Source organism: Coccidioides immitis (assembly GCF_000149335.2).
Source record: "Coccidioides immitis RS genomic scaffold supercont3.4, whole genome shotgun sequence".
NCBI lineage: Eukaryota > Fungi > Ascomycota > Eurotiomycetes > Onygenales > Onygenaceae > Coccidioides > Coccidioides immitis.
In genome coordinates, this window is record NW_004504311.1 from 1,276,284 (window position 1) to 1,293,825 (window position 17,542).

Genomic DNA, 17,542 nt, shown 5'->3' on the forward strand with positions numbered 1-17,542 from the left:
ACGTCGATGCCTTGTAGGCAAACTAGTAAGTGGTCTGATTATGGAGCCGAAAGCGTACAAGTGAATACGAAATATGCAGAACATTCTCGCATCTGATGAGTGGCACGAGACGAAGTAGAACACCCACATATTGATTTCCATCCTGGCCAGTTGAATAATGGAAAAACCATCAGCAGCTATCTACCCTCTATTCTACACATTAGAATTTAGGATAAACCTTAGGATCAATAGCTAACGGATACTTTAATGGCACAAATTTTTTTTTATATGCTGGTAGTGCTTCGCATCTCGAGTAGCGAAAGGAAACGGAAAAAATGAAAAAATATAAAATATATATATAAACAAAGAAAAAAGCGAGAAACCAGAAATCATTTGAGGGACAAAACATAGAGCATAAAAATTGTAGCAGATGTCCACCCAGACCTACCTACCGTCCCCGCCGCTGAATGATTGGAACAATGATAATTCACGGTGCGATGAAAATAACAGCTCCCCGCCAAATGCACCGGGTTCGGAGGATATACACGAAAAAAAGGAGAAAAAGAAGAAGAGAGGTAGCGAACAACATAAGTCCCCAGAAACGTAATCCTACCAAAAGACGGGTCCATCTGACATCGAAGATGAGTCTGTCACATTAAGGATAGGAGTTGACCGCAACGCGAATCTGAGGGAGTATTATACCAGCTGACATTTTGTGCATATATGTGGAGAAAACGCAATTATTAACAAAAAAAAAAAAATTTTTTAAGGGAATAATCATAGAAGAATAGAACGCGGAGAAGATTTTCGCGAGGATAAGACGGACGGTTTTTGCGTTCATTGCGCGGCCTTTGATTCATCGTTTTCAGGGTTTGGTTCCTCTGCAGTTGTCGTTTTCTGGGTGGCATTGGGCGCTTCAGGGTCGGATTTGCCTGGCTGAGTTGCTGTCTTTTCGGAATTGACTTTCTCTACAGCTATGTTTGGATTTTCGGTCCCGTCTAATTTTGTTGTCAAGTCTTTCAATTGCTTTTTCGTTTCAGCAAGTTCTTGTTGCAGCGCTTTGATATAGACAATGGCTAGCTCCACTGTGCTAGCTTTGCTAATTGGCTGGTGGGATGCGGGTTTATCTGGAGACTTGGAAGACGTTCCATTCGCTCGACCTTCAGCGGCTTTATCTTTATCCTTGTCTTTATTTCCGTCGTGTGTCAAGGAAGGAGGCAGGAGCCTTTCTATTTCTTTAAGAGCGGTGTTAATGCGGTTCCGTCGTCCTTGTTCTGCAAGTTTATGATTTGTGCGTTTCGAACTCAAATTCTCAGCCAAATTTTCCGGATATGAGACCCCTGGAAGAACTGTTCCCTCCAGGATATGTTGATAGTTTGATTTCGAGGCAAGATAGAGGGCAGATGTCTCAGATGAAATTCCTATACCATCGCGTAAGCAAATAGAATCGAGGTTATAGGAAACGAAGATATCCATACCTTCTGCACGAATAAGAGGCTGTATGCTTGGACTTATTTTCGGTCTCAAGGCCGGGCTGATCTGTGAAGTACTTCCACTCTGCCGCTTCTTAGACGTTCTCCCTCCCGGTCTAGAATCTGCCCTTTTAAGTCCAACCGGCCCCATTGGAGATTTCATCGCACCTATTTGCGGGCTTGGAGTCACCGAAGCAGTGCCTTGGCCATTTGTTTCCTTCAACGACTTCAAAACCGGTGTCTGCTTTGCGGCTAATCTCGGCGTAAGCTCATTCGCATCAGTGATCGTACTACTGGTTGAAGTAGCAGCCTGATCAACGTTTGATGCCGCTTCTGGAAGTGAGATATCTTCCATTGTCTCCTCGGGGACATTTGAAATTACAACAGAACCGGGTCGCGAGAAATTGGCACTAGAGTTGGCTTCGGTTGGCCGGCTTTGCAACTTCATCAATGTTGCGGGAGTCGCGGCTTCCCTCGCTCTTTGCTCCGAGCTTGACTCCTGTGCAGCCATATATGGTGACTTAAAAGCACGTGGGAGGGCTGGTGGCGGCATCAAAGGTTCGCTTAACGGCTCTGGAGACACGGAATCTTGGCCTGAGCTTTCGGTACTGCTACTTTGTCGCGAACCATTCCGTTTATCTGACAGCGAGGGATCCTGGGAAAGATCTCTGTTCCACATTCGCATGTCACCACCAGGGATGATTGCAGAACCTGGCCGAGACTTTTGACGGCTGCTCATCGGTCTCATGGAAGGAGACTGACGAACTTGACGAGCATTGGACCTCTGTGCAATGGAAGACTTTCGCCTATGGCGCCTGAGAATTGCAGGAGACGACGGAGCTGTGCTGGCGGGTAGCTGATGTCTCGCGTCTACGGGTGAAGTGACAAAACCCATATCCACCCCCGAAGTCTGACTAAACATGAATCCGTTGCCATTGTGGTTGTGTGCCTCGAGGGCAGGCGATGTCAACGGCGTTAGATATTCACCGGGAGTTGCGTATTCTGGAAAGCGCAGTTGCTGCTCCAGAGGGGTCATTGCAGGCGATATCAATGGTGTGAAAGCACCCTAGTGAGTTCACATATTATCAGCTAGGGACTAGAGCTATATGGCCGTAAGCATTGCTCACCTGGTCATCAGTTCCGCGAGTATACGGTTCGTATCGTCGCTGAGCCCCAGTGTCTAATGGAGGGGGGTACCGTGCGACACCTCCGTGTAACTCGGTGCTGTTTGGAGTGGGTGGGACAAACTGATGGGGTTGCCCGAAGCCCTGGGGAACGATTCCATGCTGGTGCTGCTTCTGAAGATAAAAATGCGTCGGATTCACTTGCGCCTGAGTGCAAGTGACTCCTTGCATTTCAATGGATTGCATCTGATCAGTAAATGAAGTCGCATACTGCTGAGGTTGAGAGGTCTGAATCCCTTCCATTCCCGTCAACTGAGCATCCTGCACCAGAGTAGTCGGCACTTGTGAGGCCGAGGTGGCAATAGGGTTGCCATGCTGGTCAACTGGAGTTCCCAAGTCGGCCAGATCAAAGTCAAAGTCGAGCAGATTTGACAGGTCCTCGCTAGAGCCAGAAATCAGAGAATCTTCAGGCATATGGCCGGACCATGATGCCAATGAGGGATCTTGGTTCATCGCAAGGGTTTATTTTTGACTGGCAGTGCTCGGGGATACGGAAACCGTTGCGCTTTTCGTCCTGAGGGGCAATGTCGGAGAGGTGACTAAAGCGGCAATCTAGGACGAAATGAGGGGAAAACCAGGCCGGATCATAGCTTGGAGAAGCAGCGCTTTCATGTATCGGGCGGGACGAAGGAACAAGAACACCTCAGTGGCATGATCTTTCTCATGAACACGGCCACAAGCCAGAGAGCAAATTTCGAAGCGAGTGACCGAGAAGCACGGCGGTGGATGTGGTTGACACTGACGACGGCGGTGGGGAGGGATGCTGAATCGGGTCTAGCCTGGCCCAAGCCGTGGTCGATGGTCACCGGGTAGTGCTGCTTACTAGCGCAACCCTAGCTTAACAGCCCAGCCCGCCAGCCGACGCTCGACATTCCCTCCCCAGAGAGATCCCACGCGTTTTTGCTTTTTCCTATGGAATCTGCCTTGTGGAGAACGTCCTGACATGGGTTCGAAAAGATCTTCCGAGGAGGCAAATTACGAAGAAGCTGGGATAGCCAGAAACACTCTCTTGTACCCGATTACAAAAAGCTCTCCTTTCCAGCTCAACAGTTCAACTTGACCAGAGGGATCTGGGAAGATCTACTTGACAACGTGAGACTGACCCTTCGGCTGTCAGTCTGCCAATCGTCAGCAGAGAGAGTTTTCGGATTGCCGGGTCCAGGTCCCCGAAGCGCCAAATCCCACGTTTGTGGGAAAGCCCAGTCAAAATCGATCCCCCAGGATGTCCTCATTTCTCTGCAACCAATGGCATCAGGCCGTTACTAGCCGAGAATGGTATGGGGACGCAGCTCTTGCAGATGATTAAAAACGAACGACAGGCCTTCCATGGATAATTGGTAGTTGCTGAGTCGCGTTGACTTGCCTGATGTGGCGGTATGCAGAGATGAGCTGGTCTCAAAAATTCGAATCTTTTGGGCAGCAGACGAGGAGCGATATATTATTAGAAATGGATGCGTTCGCGAATCCAGGTTCCAAAATTTGTTAGGCCGCCCCGCAACCGGGGGGTGATGTGGCGAGCATTACCGATATAGGATTATCTCTAAGATGTCCGAACATCTCTTTTATCTCTAGAACGGCTGTCCTTGCCGTTAGCTAATGAGATACACCCGCGGTGCCTTCTGCATAACCACTTGTGTGTGGAGCAGGTAACTAACCATCAGTCGCTTTCCCTGAGAGCTTGGCATTTTGCCATAGTTGATACAAGTTGTTCCGAGGGTTACTCCAGTTTGAAAATACCCATCTACATATTCCCAGGTCTGCTCATTGAAGATACAATCCAATGTTGCCAACTTGAAGATTCCTTTTTCTCAAGAAAAATTACCACACAAAGCTTGGATTTGAAGCTTCAGCACGTTTAGCCATCTGTAACATGACATCATTTGACAGCCGAAAAACGCCTTGCGCTTGGGGCCTCGTGAGCAGGTAAAAGACAGAAGGTCAGTGCAAGAAATCACCATCTGAAACACCTCCGCTAGACCGTTGAGCTACTTGAAGATAATGACAGTGGTTTCAGATTCTTCCAGATCACAAGCACAGAGAAACTTTGCCCCATGGGGTACGGAGGACCAAAGTACCCCGTACTCTGTACAAAATTGGATGACTTAAACTATTGATAATACCTTGCCTGTTATGTGTTTCTCTCAAAATTGAACGATAATAACATGTCAGAAATACCTTTAAAATTGCTCAAAGGTTTCTGGAACAGTTTTCTATTCATCCTTACCCTTTTCACGCAAAAGTAGGCGGAGATAAATCTGTGAGACCGACTGGAAAATGTATCTATCAGAGTGAAGTGCATATCATGCTATCAGTTTCCAAGAAGCTTATTTCCCACACCGGATATCCCTTTTTTATGTCAGCACCCAGCATGGACAGCTGATTTCCGCTGTTATGGAAATGAATGACGTGCATTGTAACAGTTCACCTACAAATCAGTGTAGAGGGTCACACTGCTTCCAGGTGCTAGCTCTAGGGTTGAATACATATAATACACATAGAGTAAGCGTCCACTGTACTCTGTATATACGTACTGTGCATTTGTTACTGTGTAGCAACCTGAGCGATGTGTGTTGATACAACTACTTGACAATGCTGGAGTTAGTTAACTTAACTAGCCAGCTGCCCCGTGGTCGGCGAAAAGTTACCCCACGTACTAGCCGGAGATGCCTGAAGGACCCGCATGACATGACGGTGGCAGGCAAACATCAACTGCCCGAGCACAGGCTTGCAACATTCAGACAGTGCTTGAAGGGAGTGAGGTTTTCGGCACCCCCTCCTCTGAAAAACATTGAAATCATGCCTGGTTAAACTGACATCTTAGAAATAGCTCATTTCGAGTCAGCCTTGCTTAAGTACCCTGTTTGTTCAACAATGCGGCCCTGCGTCACAGACCAACAGACCTCCCATCCCCGCAAGCCCGCGATTTCCAACCAGAAAGTCTCGACACATTTTACAGAACCCCATGCTAGACCAGAATCATTTTTCCTTAGTCGAAGCGACGATATGGAGCGATCCCGGTCGAGAAGTTCAGGTAGAGCTCGCGATAGCACGTATGGAGTACAAAGCTTGGAGGAAGCCATGGAGTTATCCGGGGAGGAGTCCCACCACGCAGCTTCGGATAACCATGGCTTAGAAGACAGTACAAAGCCTATCCCTCCACTCTTACACAGGATGTCTACAGTTAAACCGGCCGTTGCCGATGATGTGGTGTCGAGCAGACCATCTTCTTCTGCTTTTGGGCATAACCAATCTATGGAAAATGCACCTTCGCTCCCTCTAACGCCTCTTCTCCTTGGGTCTCCTGCTGTACCAGGATCTCTCCCTGGAAGCCCAAAATCGGCATCTACTCGATCATTCCGCCGTTCCGATGAGATCTCCATTTTTGACGAAGTTAACAACCATGCAGTAGAATATAGCGATGAGGAGAATCCTAGCAGCTCGCCTGAGCTTCAAGACAGTGCCTCACAACTTGTTATGCCAAGTATAAAAATGCCAAGTCGAAGGCCATTTACTGAGAGAGGCAAATCCCTTGGGAGACTGAAGGTGATGATCGCTGGCAGTACAGGTGAGATATGATTGATGTTAAGTTTTTTAATCGCGCTCTTACACGAGGATTATAGGTTCAGGGAAAACGTGTCTCTTGAGATCTATCGTTCAGGCCTGCGAGGACATTGTGCATATCGATCCTCTCCCCCACAATACATCCCACACCCGCCTCTCAAACTCAAAGAAACAGAATGTGCAGCATGGGAAGAGGATTCGGCGCATACGGGATCGCCCCTCAATCGCGGAGATTTACGCAAGCACTAAACCGTATCCAACGTGGTGGTCAGATCTTGAAGACTCGAGGGTACTACGGAGGCGAAAAAGTCTAGGGGATATGGTTTTGGAGCGGAATCTTTGCTTCGTGGACACCGTCAATACGTGTGTGGATCAGATAGAACAAACAAACTTGGAGATTCAATATATGATTCAACAATTCCGGAGGGCGACCACTGCTATCCATTCCGGCAACGCTGATCTTCAAGGTTTGCTAAGTGGGAATGGTGGATCACAGGTCGATGCAATCCTGTATCTTATTTCCCAAGGCAAGTATTCTAGACTTCTACATATATAACGATACACTTTGCTAATTTTTTGAATAGACACGCTTATGTCCGATATCCAATCAATTAAGCGGTTATCCGACTTTAGCAATGTTATCCCATTAATAGCAAAAGCGGACACCCTTTCGTCAGAGCAGATTCAAGGTTTGAAAAATATATTCATTCAGAAAGCGCGAGAAGCTAGCATTGGAACCTTTTTTGGAGATTCCCTGTCCGGCAGTGACGTTGTACCTACTCCACGTGCTCCATTCTCAATTTCGTCAGTCACAACAAGCGATGATGAAATGATGGATGCCAGTGTGTTAATGAGTCCGGATTACATACAGCCATTGGCACTGTCTGAGCTTGGCTTCCTTTTAGACAAGATCTTTGACCAAGATAACTTTGCCTGGTTCCGCCATTCCGCAGCAAAGAAATTGATACGGTCACATAATCTTGGGAAATTTGCGTTCGAGCAACGAGTAACCACCCCAACCTCAGCCCCATCTGACTTTATTGATTCCCGATTTACCTCTCCGTTCTCTTCGATATCACAGTCGCGGGTCCTCGATTCACCGCGGAAAAGTAGTGGCCTTTCAGAGTACACGTTAGCCCGAGTGGCGGACCATACTCGACGAGAAGAGCACTTGGCTCAGATCCAGCTTGCCAAATGGGCCACAGATCTACAATGCAGTCTCCAAAATGAGAGGATGCAATATGAGCGCCTAGCTCGAGACGAGCGGGCCGCGTGGCTAACTAAACGGCTCGACGAATGCGTGGCGGATGGGATGCTCGTTCCTATAGGCCATGTCACTGCTTACGAGAAAGAGACCGGCGTCCTAACAGTGCATAGCCATGACGGTCGCCAGCTTCGATATCGTACTGGGAATATGAGTGCCAGTGACCCTCTGGGACTCATCAGGTGGAATGAGGATATGAAGCGACGGGGGTGGATCGTTCTCCAAGTCATCGGTGGGGTTGGCTTTGTTGGAGGACTGGCGTTATGGCTTGCAAGAACACTAGGCCTAACGTCGCATGACTTATCAAACTGGATCCGGGCTTATTGAGAGGACAGAGGACGGATCCAAAAAACATTGGTGTTGTTATCACTTTAACGGCGTCAGTCTATTTTTCTGGCGTGCATCTACTGGCGCAATCAAGGCGTTTCCGACCCGCCCAGCTTTAACCTACTTCCTAAAGTTGTTTCCATTTGTTTAATGCGCCACGTTTGTAACAGAATTCCTTCTCTGATTCGCTGGGCCTTTCCAAGGGAGTTTGGAGTATGCGCTGCCTGTTATCATTACTGGGGCTGGGTCTTTTGGCGAATTGGACCTAGAGCAAGTTTAGTTTCTAACACCTCCAGGTTTCTGAAATTTCGTATTATTTAGGAAGCCCCATGTAAATAGGTACAATAACATTTTCTTCCCGGTCCTGCTTCTCTGTACAAAATGCTTCCGAACGCTCGCAGCCTGGTGAATGCTCGATGATCAAGGCGGCAGAGCGGACCTAAAAACAAAATTCTCGTTATAAGGTTTTTCCGAATAGCCGCCTTCAGAGAACGTTCTAGACCTTGGCATCGGAACTCCGCTGGCTGGTGGCCAACCAGAATGGCCAACTTGCCGCCGCTCAATGAAGTGGCGACAGCGAGGGAGAAATCTCTGCCTCGCTGGGGACTATCAGGCGCGGAGGAGTTTAATTGATTCTACGCTTGGTTCTTGGAGATGGTACAGGAGATACCCGGGGGCCCTAAAAAAATGTAAAACAACGTTCAGTGCATGAGGTACAGCTACTCTGAGCTGTAAATACTTTGTAGATCAAGAATTTAGACGAGTGCGGTGATTGGTAGGGACATATTGTCAAATATTGCTATTTAAGTGAACTCCCGTATTTCCCCCCCCAGGGATACGGATGCAGATAAGAGCATAAACTGACCCATGGTGCCAAAGGGCTGCTAGTTACGAGTAACGCCCGCCCCCACGACTACTTTGGTATTCCAGCGCTCTCAGCACTTTCCACTGGACAAAGGACAACAACTGCTGCTTGCTGAGGGGCTTCAAGGCGCAAAGGTTCCTTGGTTCATAGCTTCGACCACGCAGTTTCGAAACAGGTGACACAGGGATGATAACAGTAGGGCAGTATGAAGAGAGTCGAACACATTTGCAACATTGGCTTTGATTTGGGTACAAGTGCTGTAACTAGAGGGGTAGGACAGCCGGCCGAAGCCAATATCAAAGCTGGTTTCCGAGCAATCATGCCACAAGCCAGAGTGAAGTAGCAGATGGCCACCAACTCTGTAGAGCCCTGTGGCTGGAGCAAACAATAGCCATAGAAGAAGTGTGAAACAGTGAGAGTGTGCTTTGTTGTGAAGACTACAGAGTAAAAAGAGTGAAGTGGTTGGAAGATTTCGTTACCTTGGAAACTGTCGTTCCATCTTAGCCAGAAGAGGCCTAGCGCGGGCTGTTTTCGACCGCAATGGAATGTGAAGCACTCCATGGAACTTTATGGAAGATTCGCTTAGGCTCTGGCACTCTCTCTGCCTGCTCGAAGCTCCAAAAATTTAATCTCTCTGTGTTTCCTCTTTTCTTTCTCTTCCTCTTTTTCTCCCTCTCTTCTCTCATTAATTGTCTCTTGTCTCCCCTCCTCCCCAGCTCCATCGCGCAAACATCCCTCAAAGCTCCTTACCTCTTCCCTACTGTTGACCGCCTTGACTCTCTCTCCACTTCTTTGAGCTTAATGTGAGTGTTGCCCAGTTTGCTTGTTATCATTATTGCACAGCTGCCTTGTCTTGTGGCCATTGCTTGAACAGTCTTACACAAACAACAGAAAGATCCTTGAGAGCTGTTGACTGCCTTGTTCCACGCGTTTCACTTGAAATCACTGAATCTTTTGGGTTGTTTACTGACTTGCTATGAAATCCCTGTAGAATATCGTTTCACCACTTCCATCATGGCTTCCGAGACCTTTGAGTTTCAGGCTGAGATTTCTCAGCTTCTCTCCCTCATTATCAACACTGTCTACTCGAACAAGGAGATCTTTCTTCGAGAATTGATCTCTAACTGTTCTGATGCTCTTGACAAGATCCGTTACGAGGCTCTCTCCGACCCAAGCAAGCTCGATGCCAACAAGGATCTCCGCATCGATATCATTCCTGACAAGGAAAGCAAGACACTCACCATCCGCGATACTGGTATTGGTATGACCAAGGCTGTAAGTCTAGTCCTTTCGCGCAATTGCTTTGGAGAAATGCCATGCTGACTACCACTGTGATAGGACCTTGTTAACAACCTTGGTACAATTGCTCGATCTGGCACCAAGCAATTCGTGGAAGCACTCACTGCTGGTGCTGACATTTCCATGATTGGTCAGTTCGGTGTCGGTTTCTATTCTGCCTATCTCGTTGCCGACAAAGTCACCGTCGTTTCCAAGCACAATGACGACGAGCAGTACATCTGGGAGTCCAGCGCCGGAGGCACTTTCACCCTGACTCAGGATGTTGACGGTGAGCCTCTTGGCCGTGGAACCAAGATCATTCTCCACCTCAAGGATGAGCAGACCGACTACCTTAACGAGAGCAGAATCAAGGAAGTCGTTAAGAAGCACTCCGAATTCATCTCCTACCCTATCTACCTTCATGTCTTGAAGGAGACTGAGAAGGAAGTCCCAGATGAGGACGAGGAAGAAACCAAGGCTGAGGAAGATGACAAGAAGGAGGCCAAGATCGAAGAACTTGACGATGAAGAAGAGGAAAAGAAGGCCAAGAAAACCAAGAAGATCAAGGAGTCTAAGATTGAGGAGGAGGAACTTAACAAGACCAAGCCAATCTGGACCCGTAACCCTGCCGACATCACCCAGGAGGAATACGGCTCTTTCTACAAGACTCTCTCCAAGTAAGTTTCCTATGAAATTCCCATCATTTGAGTAAGCATAAAAGCGTATTCTAACAGGATTATAGCGATTGGGAGGACCACCTTGCTGTCAAGCACTTCTCCGTCGAGGGTCAGCTTGAGTTCCGCGCTATCCTCTTCGTTCCCAAGCGTGCTCCATTCGATCTCTTCGAGACTAAGAAGACCAAGAACAACATCAAGCTCTATGTCCGCCGCGTCTTCATCACCGACGATGCCACCGATCTCATTCCTGAGTGGCTCGGCTTCATCAAGGGTGTTGTCGACTCTGAGGACCTTCCTCTCAACCTGTCTCGTGAGACCCTCCAGCAGAACAAGATCATGAAGGTCATCAAGAAGAATATTGTTAAGAAGTCCCTCGAGTTGTTCAACGAAATTGCCGAGGACCGTGAGCAGTTCGACAAGTTCTACAGTGCTTTCAGCAAGAACATCAAGCTTGGTATCCATGAGGATTCCCAGAACCGCCAATCTCTTGCCAAGCTCCTTCGCTTCCACTCCACCAAGTCTGGTGATGAGACCACTTCTCTCACTGACTACGTTACCCGCATGCAGGAGCACCAGAAGCAGATGTACTACATCACTGGTGAATCCCTCAAGGCTGTCCAGAAGTCCCCCTTCCTCGACTCCCTCAAGGAGAAGAACTTCGAGGTTTTGTTCCTGGTTGACCCCATTGACGAATATGCCATGACTCAGCTCAAGGAATTCGATGGCAAGAAACTCGTTGACATCACCAAGGATTTCGAGCTCGAGGAGACCGAGGAGGAGAAGAAGGCTCGCGAGGCTGAAGAGAAGGAATACGAAGGCCTTGCCAAGGCTCTGAAGAACGTCTTGGGCGACAAGGTTGAGAAGGTCGTCGTTTCCCACAAGTTGATCGGATCTCCATGCGCCATCCGCACCGGCCAGTTCGGCTGGTCTGCTAACATGGAGCGTATCATGAAGGCTCAGGCTCTCCGTGACACTTCCATGAGTGCTTACATGGCCTCCAAGAAGACTTTCGAAATCTCTCCTCGCTCCCCCATCATCAAGGAATTGAAGAAGAAGGTCGAGCAGGACGGTGAGAATGACCGCACTGTCAAGTCTATCACCCAGCTCCTCTACGAGACCTCTCTCCTCGTCTCCGGCTTCACCATCGACGAACCCGCTGGCTTTGCCGAGCGCATCCACAAGCTTGTTTCTCTTGGCTTGAACGTCGACGAGGAGGCCGAGACTTCCGAGGAGAAGGCTGAAGAAACCGCTGCCACTGAGGCTACCGGTGAGAGTACCATGGAGGAGGTTGACTAAATGCTTTCTATGAGACGATGATGACTTCTCTTTTGTTTTTCTCTTTTCAATTCGCGTCGTACCGAAAATACAACGGGGGTTCGGGTTAAAAGCACGGCTAGCGGTTAATGTCTTTTTGAAGTGATGAAATGTTTCTTACCCCCCAATTCTGACGTTTTAATGTACCATGCCACATGTATGCTATGTCATTGCTAGGGAGGTGCTTCGATATGCCCTTTTTAGTTCAGACACCTGGTGCTTGCTCTTTCACTGAATAGCCTGTTTCTTATGCTTCATAGGGAACTAGATAGGTGTTAGATGGCTCAAGCGGGTTCTGTTTATTATTTCTCAAAGCTAATTCCACAAATTGTAGTTGGTGTAGATGACCTGTCAGTGTAACTTTAGGTCTTTATCTTGACTCTACGTTCCCTCATTCCGGCCAGGAACCAAGACTGCAACACATGTAGTGCCAGGGTGAACTAAATCTTTCCTAGCACCACAGGGAATTTCCAATTTATTAGATATTGTATGTAAAGAAGATTCCCTGCTCGTTTTGGCCAGGCGGGCGCCTTCATCAATGAAGGAAATCAGCATTGGACTAGCAAAGCTTGAGTGTCTGTTCAGCCATATCCAACCGAACATGATGACCATCTTATAGAATTACTATTTATTGTGTTGCACCGGTAGCCTTTTGACCGGCTCAGAGGGCCTCGGGATCCATTTTATAGCATTATAAACTGTCTTCTCGTTGCAGTTATGCTTACTGAGCTTTTTTCCCACTCTCAATGTGAATCCAAACTTTGTGTTCTTGTCAGATAGATTGCATTTTGCTTGAACTACATGTACCTTCCCAGGAACAAAGGTCATACTTATGGCCAGGGTGGATGTCAGCATTCGCTGCCACAATAAGTTCACTCTTCAGAAAATAATCTCTGAGATTTTCTTGCTGATGTGGATCAAAAGTTGCTCGAGTGATTTTGAATCATACAGCTCCAGTGATTAGCACAGTATTTGAGAATGCAAAGCCCAAGAATGTGATGATCATCAACAGAAAAGCCTGGGCAATCTGCTTGAAAAGCAGACCAACAAATCTAGGAGATGGTCAGAGACACACCTGTACAGGCTGTAATGTTATCATAGTTAAAATGGTGGATGGTTAACTATCCATTCTCTCACACTTCGGGCTTAGTAATTGGAACTTCAGCATTGTTCATATAAGTAGCCAATCCAAGTGTGGTCACTCAGTGAGAGCCACCAGACTGTCTCTGGAGAAGAGATCTTCTTGCAGTTTGTGGATGGCCCTTCTGGAGGGTGAGAAAATCAACCTCACATTCCGTAGTGTCTCTGCAGTACCCCATAGACTTCTAGGACTGATGTACTCCGTTTTGTAGCCACTCAAAGGTGAAAGAGTTTTGATTGTAGGAGTAATACAGAATACATCCATGAGCTAGCCAAACTCTAGCGGGGTTTTAGGACTTTGCTTGAACGGCTCCATTTTAGCATCACTGATTGCTGTTCTTGTTTGTCGTCGTTGTGAACACTACCAATAATCGATGTAGGGTTGTATGGGGAAAAACCATCCACCGAACCGGGCTTCCGTGGCGCAATGGTAGCGCGTCAGACTTCTATATCAGGCAATCTGAAGGTTGCGGGTTCGAGTCCCGCCGGAAGTGTCGAATTATCTTTTGGATTTTTTTTCCTTCCTTTTCCCCTTAAGATTTTCTTTTTCACTCCTCGGTGCGTACAATCTTCCCATCTTCTTTTCCCCAGTGTGCTCCAGAAACCCTGGACATGAAGTCACATGTAGTTAGTCTGGTCGACCGTGGACAATGACACATCAAGACGCAATGCCTGGGACATCGAGATGGTAACCTCGACTTTTAGTGCAAGCACTGCCCGCTGATCTGGATGGCAAGTCTCCTAAGATGGCTTTGAACAGAGCTCCTCTAGGGTCCCTAGCCTGGTGGCATATAACTAGTCGCTTGATTGGGACACGCCCTTTTTGGCAGGGAAATCAAGCCATTGATGGGAGGAGATCAGCTCACTGCACAGCGACAGTTATCTACTCTGCAATTGGAGTCTCTTCGTGAGTTGCGAAAATATCAAATTCTCTATTTACATAGGCTGTGAATGAATATATATACATATCAAAGACATAATCCAAGGGCGCCTCAAATTTTATCAACAGGTATCAGAAAATGTATTAAAAGAAGGATATCCATTGACAAAAACTCCAGCATTCTTACTGACAGCGCAAAATAGGACACAATATTAACTTTGCGGGAAAAAAAAGAAGCACAGTGTCAAATCAATCTTCAAAGAAATTCAGAACTGCTCTGATTCCTTTCGTCCCCAGTCCGTGTTTCGGGTATGCAATATAAACCGGATCCTCATGGGCACCCAGTTTTGCCCTAAATTCCGTTTTTCTATTCAACTTAAATTGCTTCACGATAGCTTCATACGTTGTCGCTAGTATTTTTGCCTTTGTACTACTGATGTTGTGCCCTGGAGTTAACGTCGCAGTTGCGCCACCGCCGAAAGTAAGCATTTTGACTCCCGATTTAGCCGCTGTTTGAATAGCGTGCGTGACGATATACTCGATGGAGCCGGAAGGTGAACCAGGGAAGTCCAAGCTATATTTGACTTGCATACCGTTTTTGGGAGAGAGCTGTGCAAGCGTAACAAAGGAGCAGATATTGCCGTCGCGGTCGGTAGCATAGAAATACTGTCTGTGCCGTTGGTCCCGCCACGGCCTTATGTGAGAGAGGTGGATTTGCGTTCCTTTGCGGTTGGAAAGCCAGCCATGAATTCGCTTGTCGATTCTCTCCTGGAGCTTCCCAGGTATTGACTGGCCGAACTGGAAAGTGGTGATTTTTACTCCGTTGTTCTCAGCTTGGCGAATCTTGCGGGCTATTTCACCGTCAGACGCGGCTTGATTGTGCAGCGGATCGACTCGTTCTTCAGCAACGCAGGAAAGGCTCCGCCAGCCCAGCTTTTCACCGAGGATATCTTCGACCTCGAGGCAGCAGAGGATCCAGATGGGTTTTAGTCGAGTCTCCTTCTTGAGCCAGCGGAGGAACTGTGGTACAATTTTTGGGTACTGTGAAACATCGCAGAGTGGATTTCCTGCGATGATAGCGTACCCGTTGATGGGTACGTAGGCAACTGCGGCGCCAGTATTGACGTCCCTCCATACCTGAAATCGTTCATCGAACCAAGACGTGGAGGTGGCATCGCCGTAATTTGCAATAAGGTCTGCGAGTTCCTGGAACTTTCGTTCGATTAGCGGAGCCTCATTCGCCGATGTCGAATTACTTTCCCATGGAGGGTGAAGCGTGGATGCTTCCGGGTGTCTTAGAACCATTGGTTGGTCTTGAGCCGGGAAGCTCTTGGGATCACGGTGGAACATTGAAGCAAGTCGTATATTGCCGAGTTTCAGAATTAACATCAGCATTCTCTCCAAACCAATACCAGCACCGGCGTGAGGAGGTACACCCCATTGGAATCCTTCCATATATTCTTCCATGGAGGCAGGATCGACACCCATTTGCCTCATACGCTCTTCAAGCATGATTGGATTATGAATACGCTGCCCACCAGATACGATTTCTTGACCTCGTACAAAAATATCGTACGCGTTCGTGAATCTGTTATCATTTGGGTCAGGCATCGCGTAGAAAGGTCGAGCGGACGCGGGGAATTTGTCCATGATGTAATAGTCAGTGTGGTATTTCTCCTTGACTAGTTCACCTAGTCGAATCTCGTCGCGAGTTGAAATATCTTCCAGGTCTGAGAGCTCTTTCCCATCCTCAGTTCTCCATCCAGATTCGTTGAGCATCCTGATACCTTCGGAGAACGTGATGATGGGGGTCTTGTCCAGCCAGACCAGATCCTCAGAGGGAAATTGGTGCTTGATGAGCTGCACCTCTCGTCTGTGCTTGCCATAAATTACCTCGAAGATCTTTTTTATCACTTGATCAATGACTTCCAGAGATTCATGATAATGCTCCTCAATCGCCATTTCGATATCTAAACCCGTGTATTCAGTTAAGTGTCTATGGGTATTGGAGTTTTCCGCGCGGAAGACTGCTCCAATCTCGTAGACTCGCTCAAAATCCGAAGCGATAGCCATTTGTTTCGCAAGCTGGGGACTTTGGGCTAAGAAAGCAGGACGATTGAAATAACGTACGCTGAAAACGCTGGCCCCCGATTCGGTCGCTGCGCCCTGCAACTTTGGTGTGTGTATCTCAATGAAGCCCATTGAGTCCAACGTGGAACGGAAATATGAAGAGATTACGGACTGAATGCGGAAAATTGACTGGGACGTGTCTGTCCGAAGATCAAGGATGCGATTCGATAATCTTGTCCGGTCCGGCACTCGTGTACGTCTACCTTCGATCTTTTCCTCTTCCACTGCTGGGAGTTCGGCTTCATAGACGCTGAATGGGATTGGCTCTTCTCTTCGGACGATGACATGGATTTCCTGGATATGTACCTCCAGGTCATGCATAGTTGTCCCAATGACGGGAACTTCTGGTTTTCGGATCACCCCCTTCACTTTGAGTATAGAGCCAACCCGGATGTGCTCTGCCCACTGAATCATAAGAATAGATATCTCTCCCTTCTTCTCGGTAAGGACGCCTTGTAGAGTGATCACTTGCTGACGGAAAACGAGAAAAACCAACTTCTGTCCCATGCGGCGAACGACATGAAGGCGCGCACGAAAAGTGATCTCCTGCCCAGCCATGTCGGGAGTGATTGAATCAAATTTGGCGAGGGTTTGTCGTGGGCGATCCCGTGATTGCATAAAGGGCAAATCCCCATATCGCGCCCGCATCTCATCAGTTTCCTCCTTTGCAGCTTGTTCATCTCTCTCTTTCTTCCTCACAAGATCAAAACTGGATTCTTCACTCGCTCGAGAACGGGATTGTGATTTCGCTTTCCGTCGTGTTTCACGTCTAAGCTCCTTTCGGCTCATGGACTCGCTATCTTCGCTTGTGTCATCGCTCGAGTATACGAAGTCGCGGCCATGCATGAATTGAGCTATGCTCCGGCGGGGTGATACCAATTCGCTATCTGAGCTGACTTTTTTAATTTTTGCCAATGCTAGCTTAATCGACATGGTGACTTGCGGTGGTGCTCTTTCACGAGTATCGCCCCTTTGTCTCTTCCGGTAGGTCCTTGACCCTCAATGTATTCGTCGAAATTTCGCTTTAAAGGCCGTTATTGCTTACGAGGAGGATTGCAGAAGAAGCAACGTCAACAGAACAGAATTTTCTGTTGGGGAATGACTATTTTGTAGAAAAAGATTGACACTGATCACTCGAACGGTTAGCTCAGTCCGCAAAGGCAAAATAATCAAGGAAGACTCGTATATCACCCGGGGAGAACAGTCGCTGATGGAGGGTGACTTCACCTGTGATCGAATGTGGTTTGGACGCTCATCAAGTTTGGAAGTGTTCCTGAGACGATGAGTGGTTAAAGGAACAGGAAATGGGTAACTTTATCACCAGGATGGTAGGCCTATGCCGCGGTTCATTGTGCTTCTATACGATGTCTGTTGATGAAAAAGGAAATACTTTCGCAAAGAGCTTACTGTGACGGGGAGGCAAGTACTCTTATACGGAGATTGGCTTCAATACGGGGGCTGGATATCAGAA

General features: G+C 47.7%; 4 protein-coding genes and 1 non-coding gene across 5 annotated transcripts; 3 read left to right on the forward strand and 2 right to left on the reverse strand.

Annotated features, from left to right (window-relative positions):
* Positions 1-115: 115 nt before the first annotated feature.
* CIMG_04726 (uncharacterized protein) lies at positions 116-3,328 on the reverse strand. The gene is made up of 3 exons (XM_001245284.2): positions 2,579-3,328; positions 1,458-2,517; positions 116-1,400 (listed from the first exon to the last, which is right to left on the reverse strand). The coding sequence occupies exons 1-3, from the start codon at positions 3,086-3,088 to the stop codon at positions 817-819; spliced, it is 2,154 nt and encodes a 717-aa protein (XP_001245285.1). The 5' UTR covers positions 3,089-3,328; the 3' UTR covers positions 116-816.
* Positions 3,329-5,366: 2,038 nt separating this feature from the next.
* Positions 5,367-8,172, forward strand: CIMG_04728 (uncharacterized protein). Its single transcript, XM_001245286.2, has 3 exons — positions 5,367-6,200; positions 6,256-6,723; positions 6,781-8,172. Exons 1-3 carry the CDS (start codon positions 5,507-5,509, stop codon positions 7,785-7,787), a joined length of 2,169 nt encoding a protein of 722 aa, XP_001245287.2. The 5' UTR covers positions 5,367-5,506; the 3' UTR covers positions 7,788-8,172.
* Positions 8,173-9,270: 1,098 nt separating this feature from the next.
* CIMG_04729 (hsp90-like protein) lies at positions 9,271-12,316 on the forward strand. Its single transcript, XM_001245287.2, has 4 exons — positions 9,271-9,455; positions 9,644-9,927; positions 9,991-10,607; positions 10,673-12,316. The coding sequence occupies exons 2-4, from the start codon at positions 9,667-9,669 to the stop codon at positions 11,901-11,903; spliced, it is 2,109 nt and encodes a 702-aa protein (XP_001245288.1). The 5' UTR covers positions 9,271-9,455; positions 9,644-9,666; the 3' UTR covers positions 11,904-12,316.
* A 1,158-nt stretch (positions 12,317-13,474) lies between these two features.
* CIMG_15086 lies at positions 13,475-13,555 on the forward strand. The gene has a single exon. It is a non-coding gene; the product is annotated as a tRNA-Arg (tRNA).
* Positions 13,556-13,965: 410 nt separating this feature from the next.
* Positions 13,966-17,448, reverse strand: CIMG_04731 (aspartate-tRNA(Asn) ligase). Its single transcript, XM_001245289.2, has 3 exons — positions 17,299-17,448; positions 16,072-17,197; positions 13,966-16,026 (listed from the first exon to the last, which is right to left on the reverse strand). The coding sequence occupies exons 2-3, from the start codon at positions 17,002-17,004 to the stop codon at positions 14,191-14,193; spliced, it is 2,769 nt and encodes a 922-aa protein (XP_001245290.2). The 5' UTR covers positions 17,005-17,197; positions 17,299-17,448; the 3' UTR covers positions 13,966-14,190.
* Between the last annotated feature and the right edge of the window lie 94 nt (positions 17,449-17,542).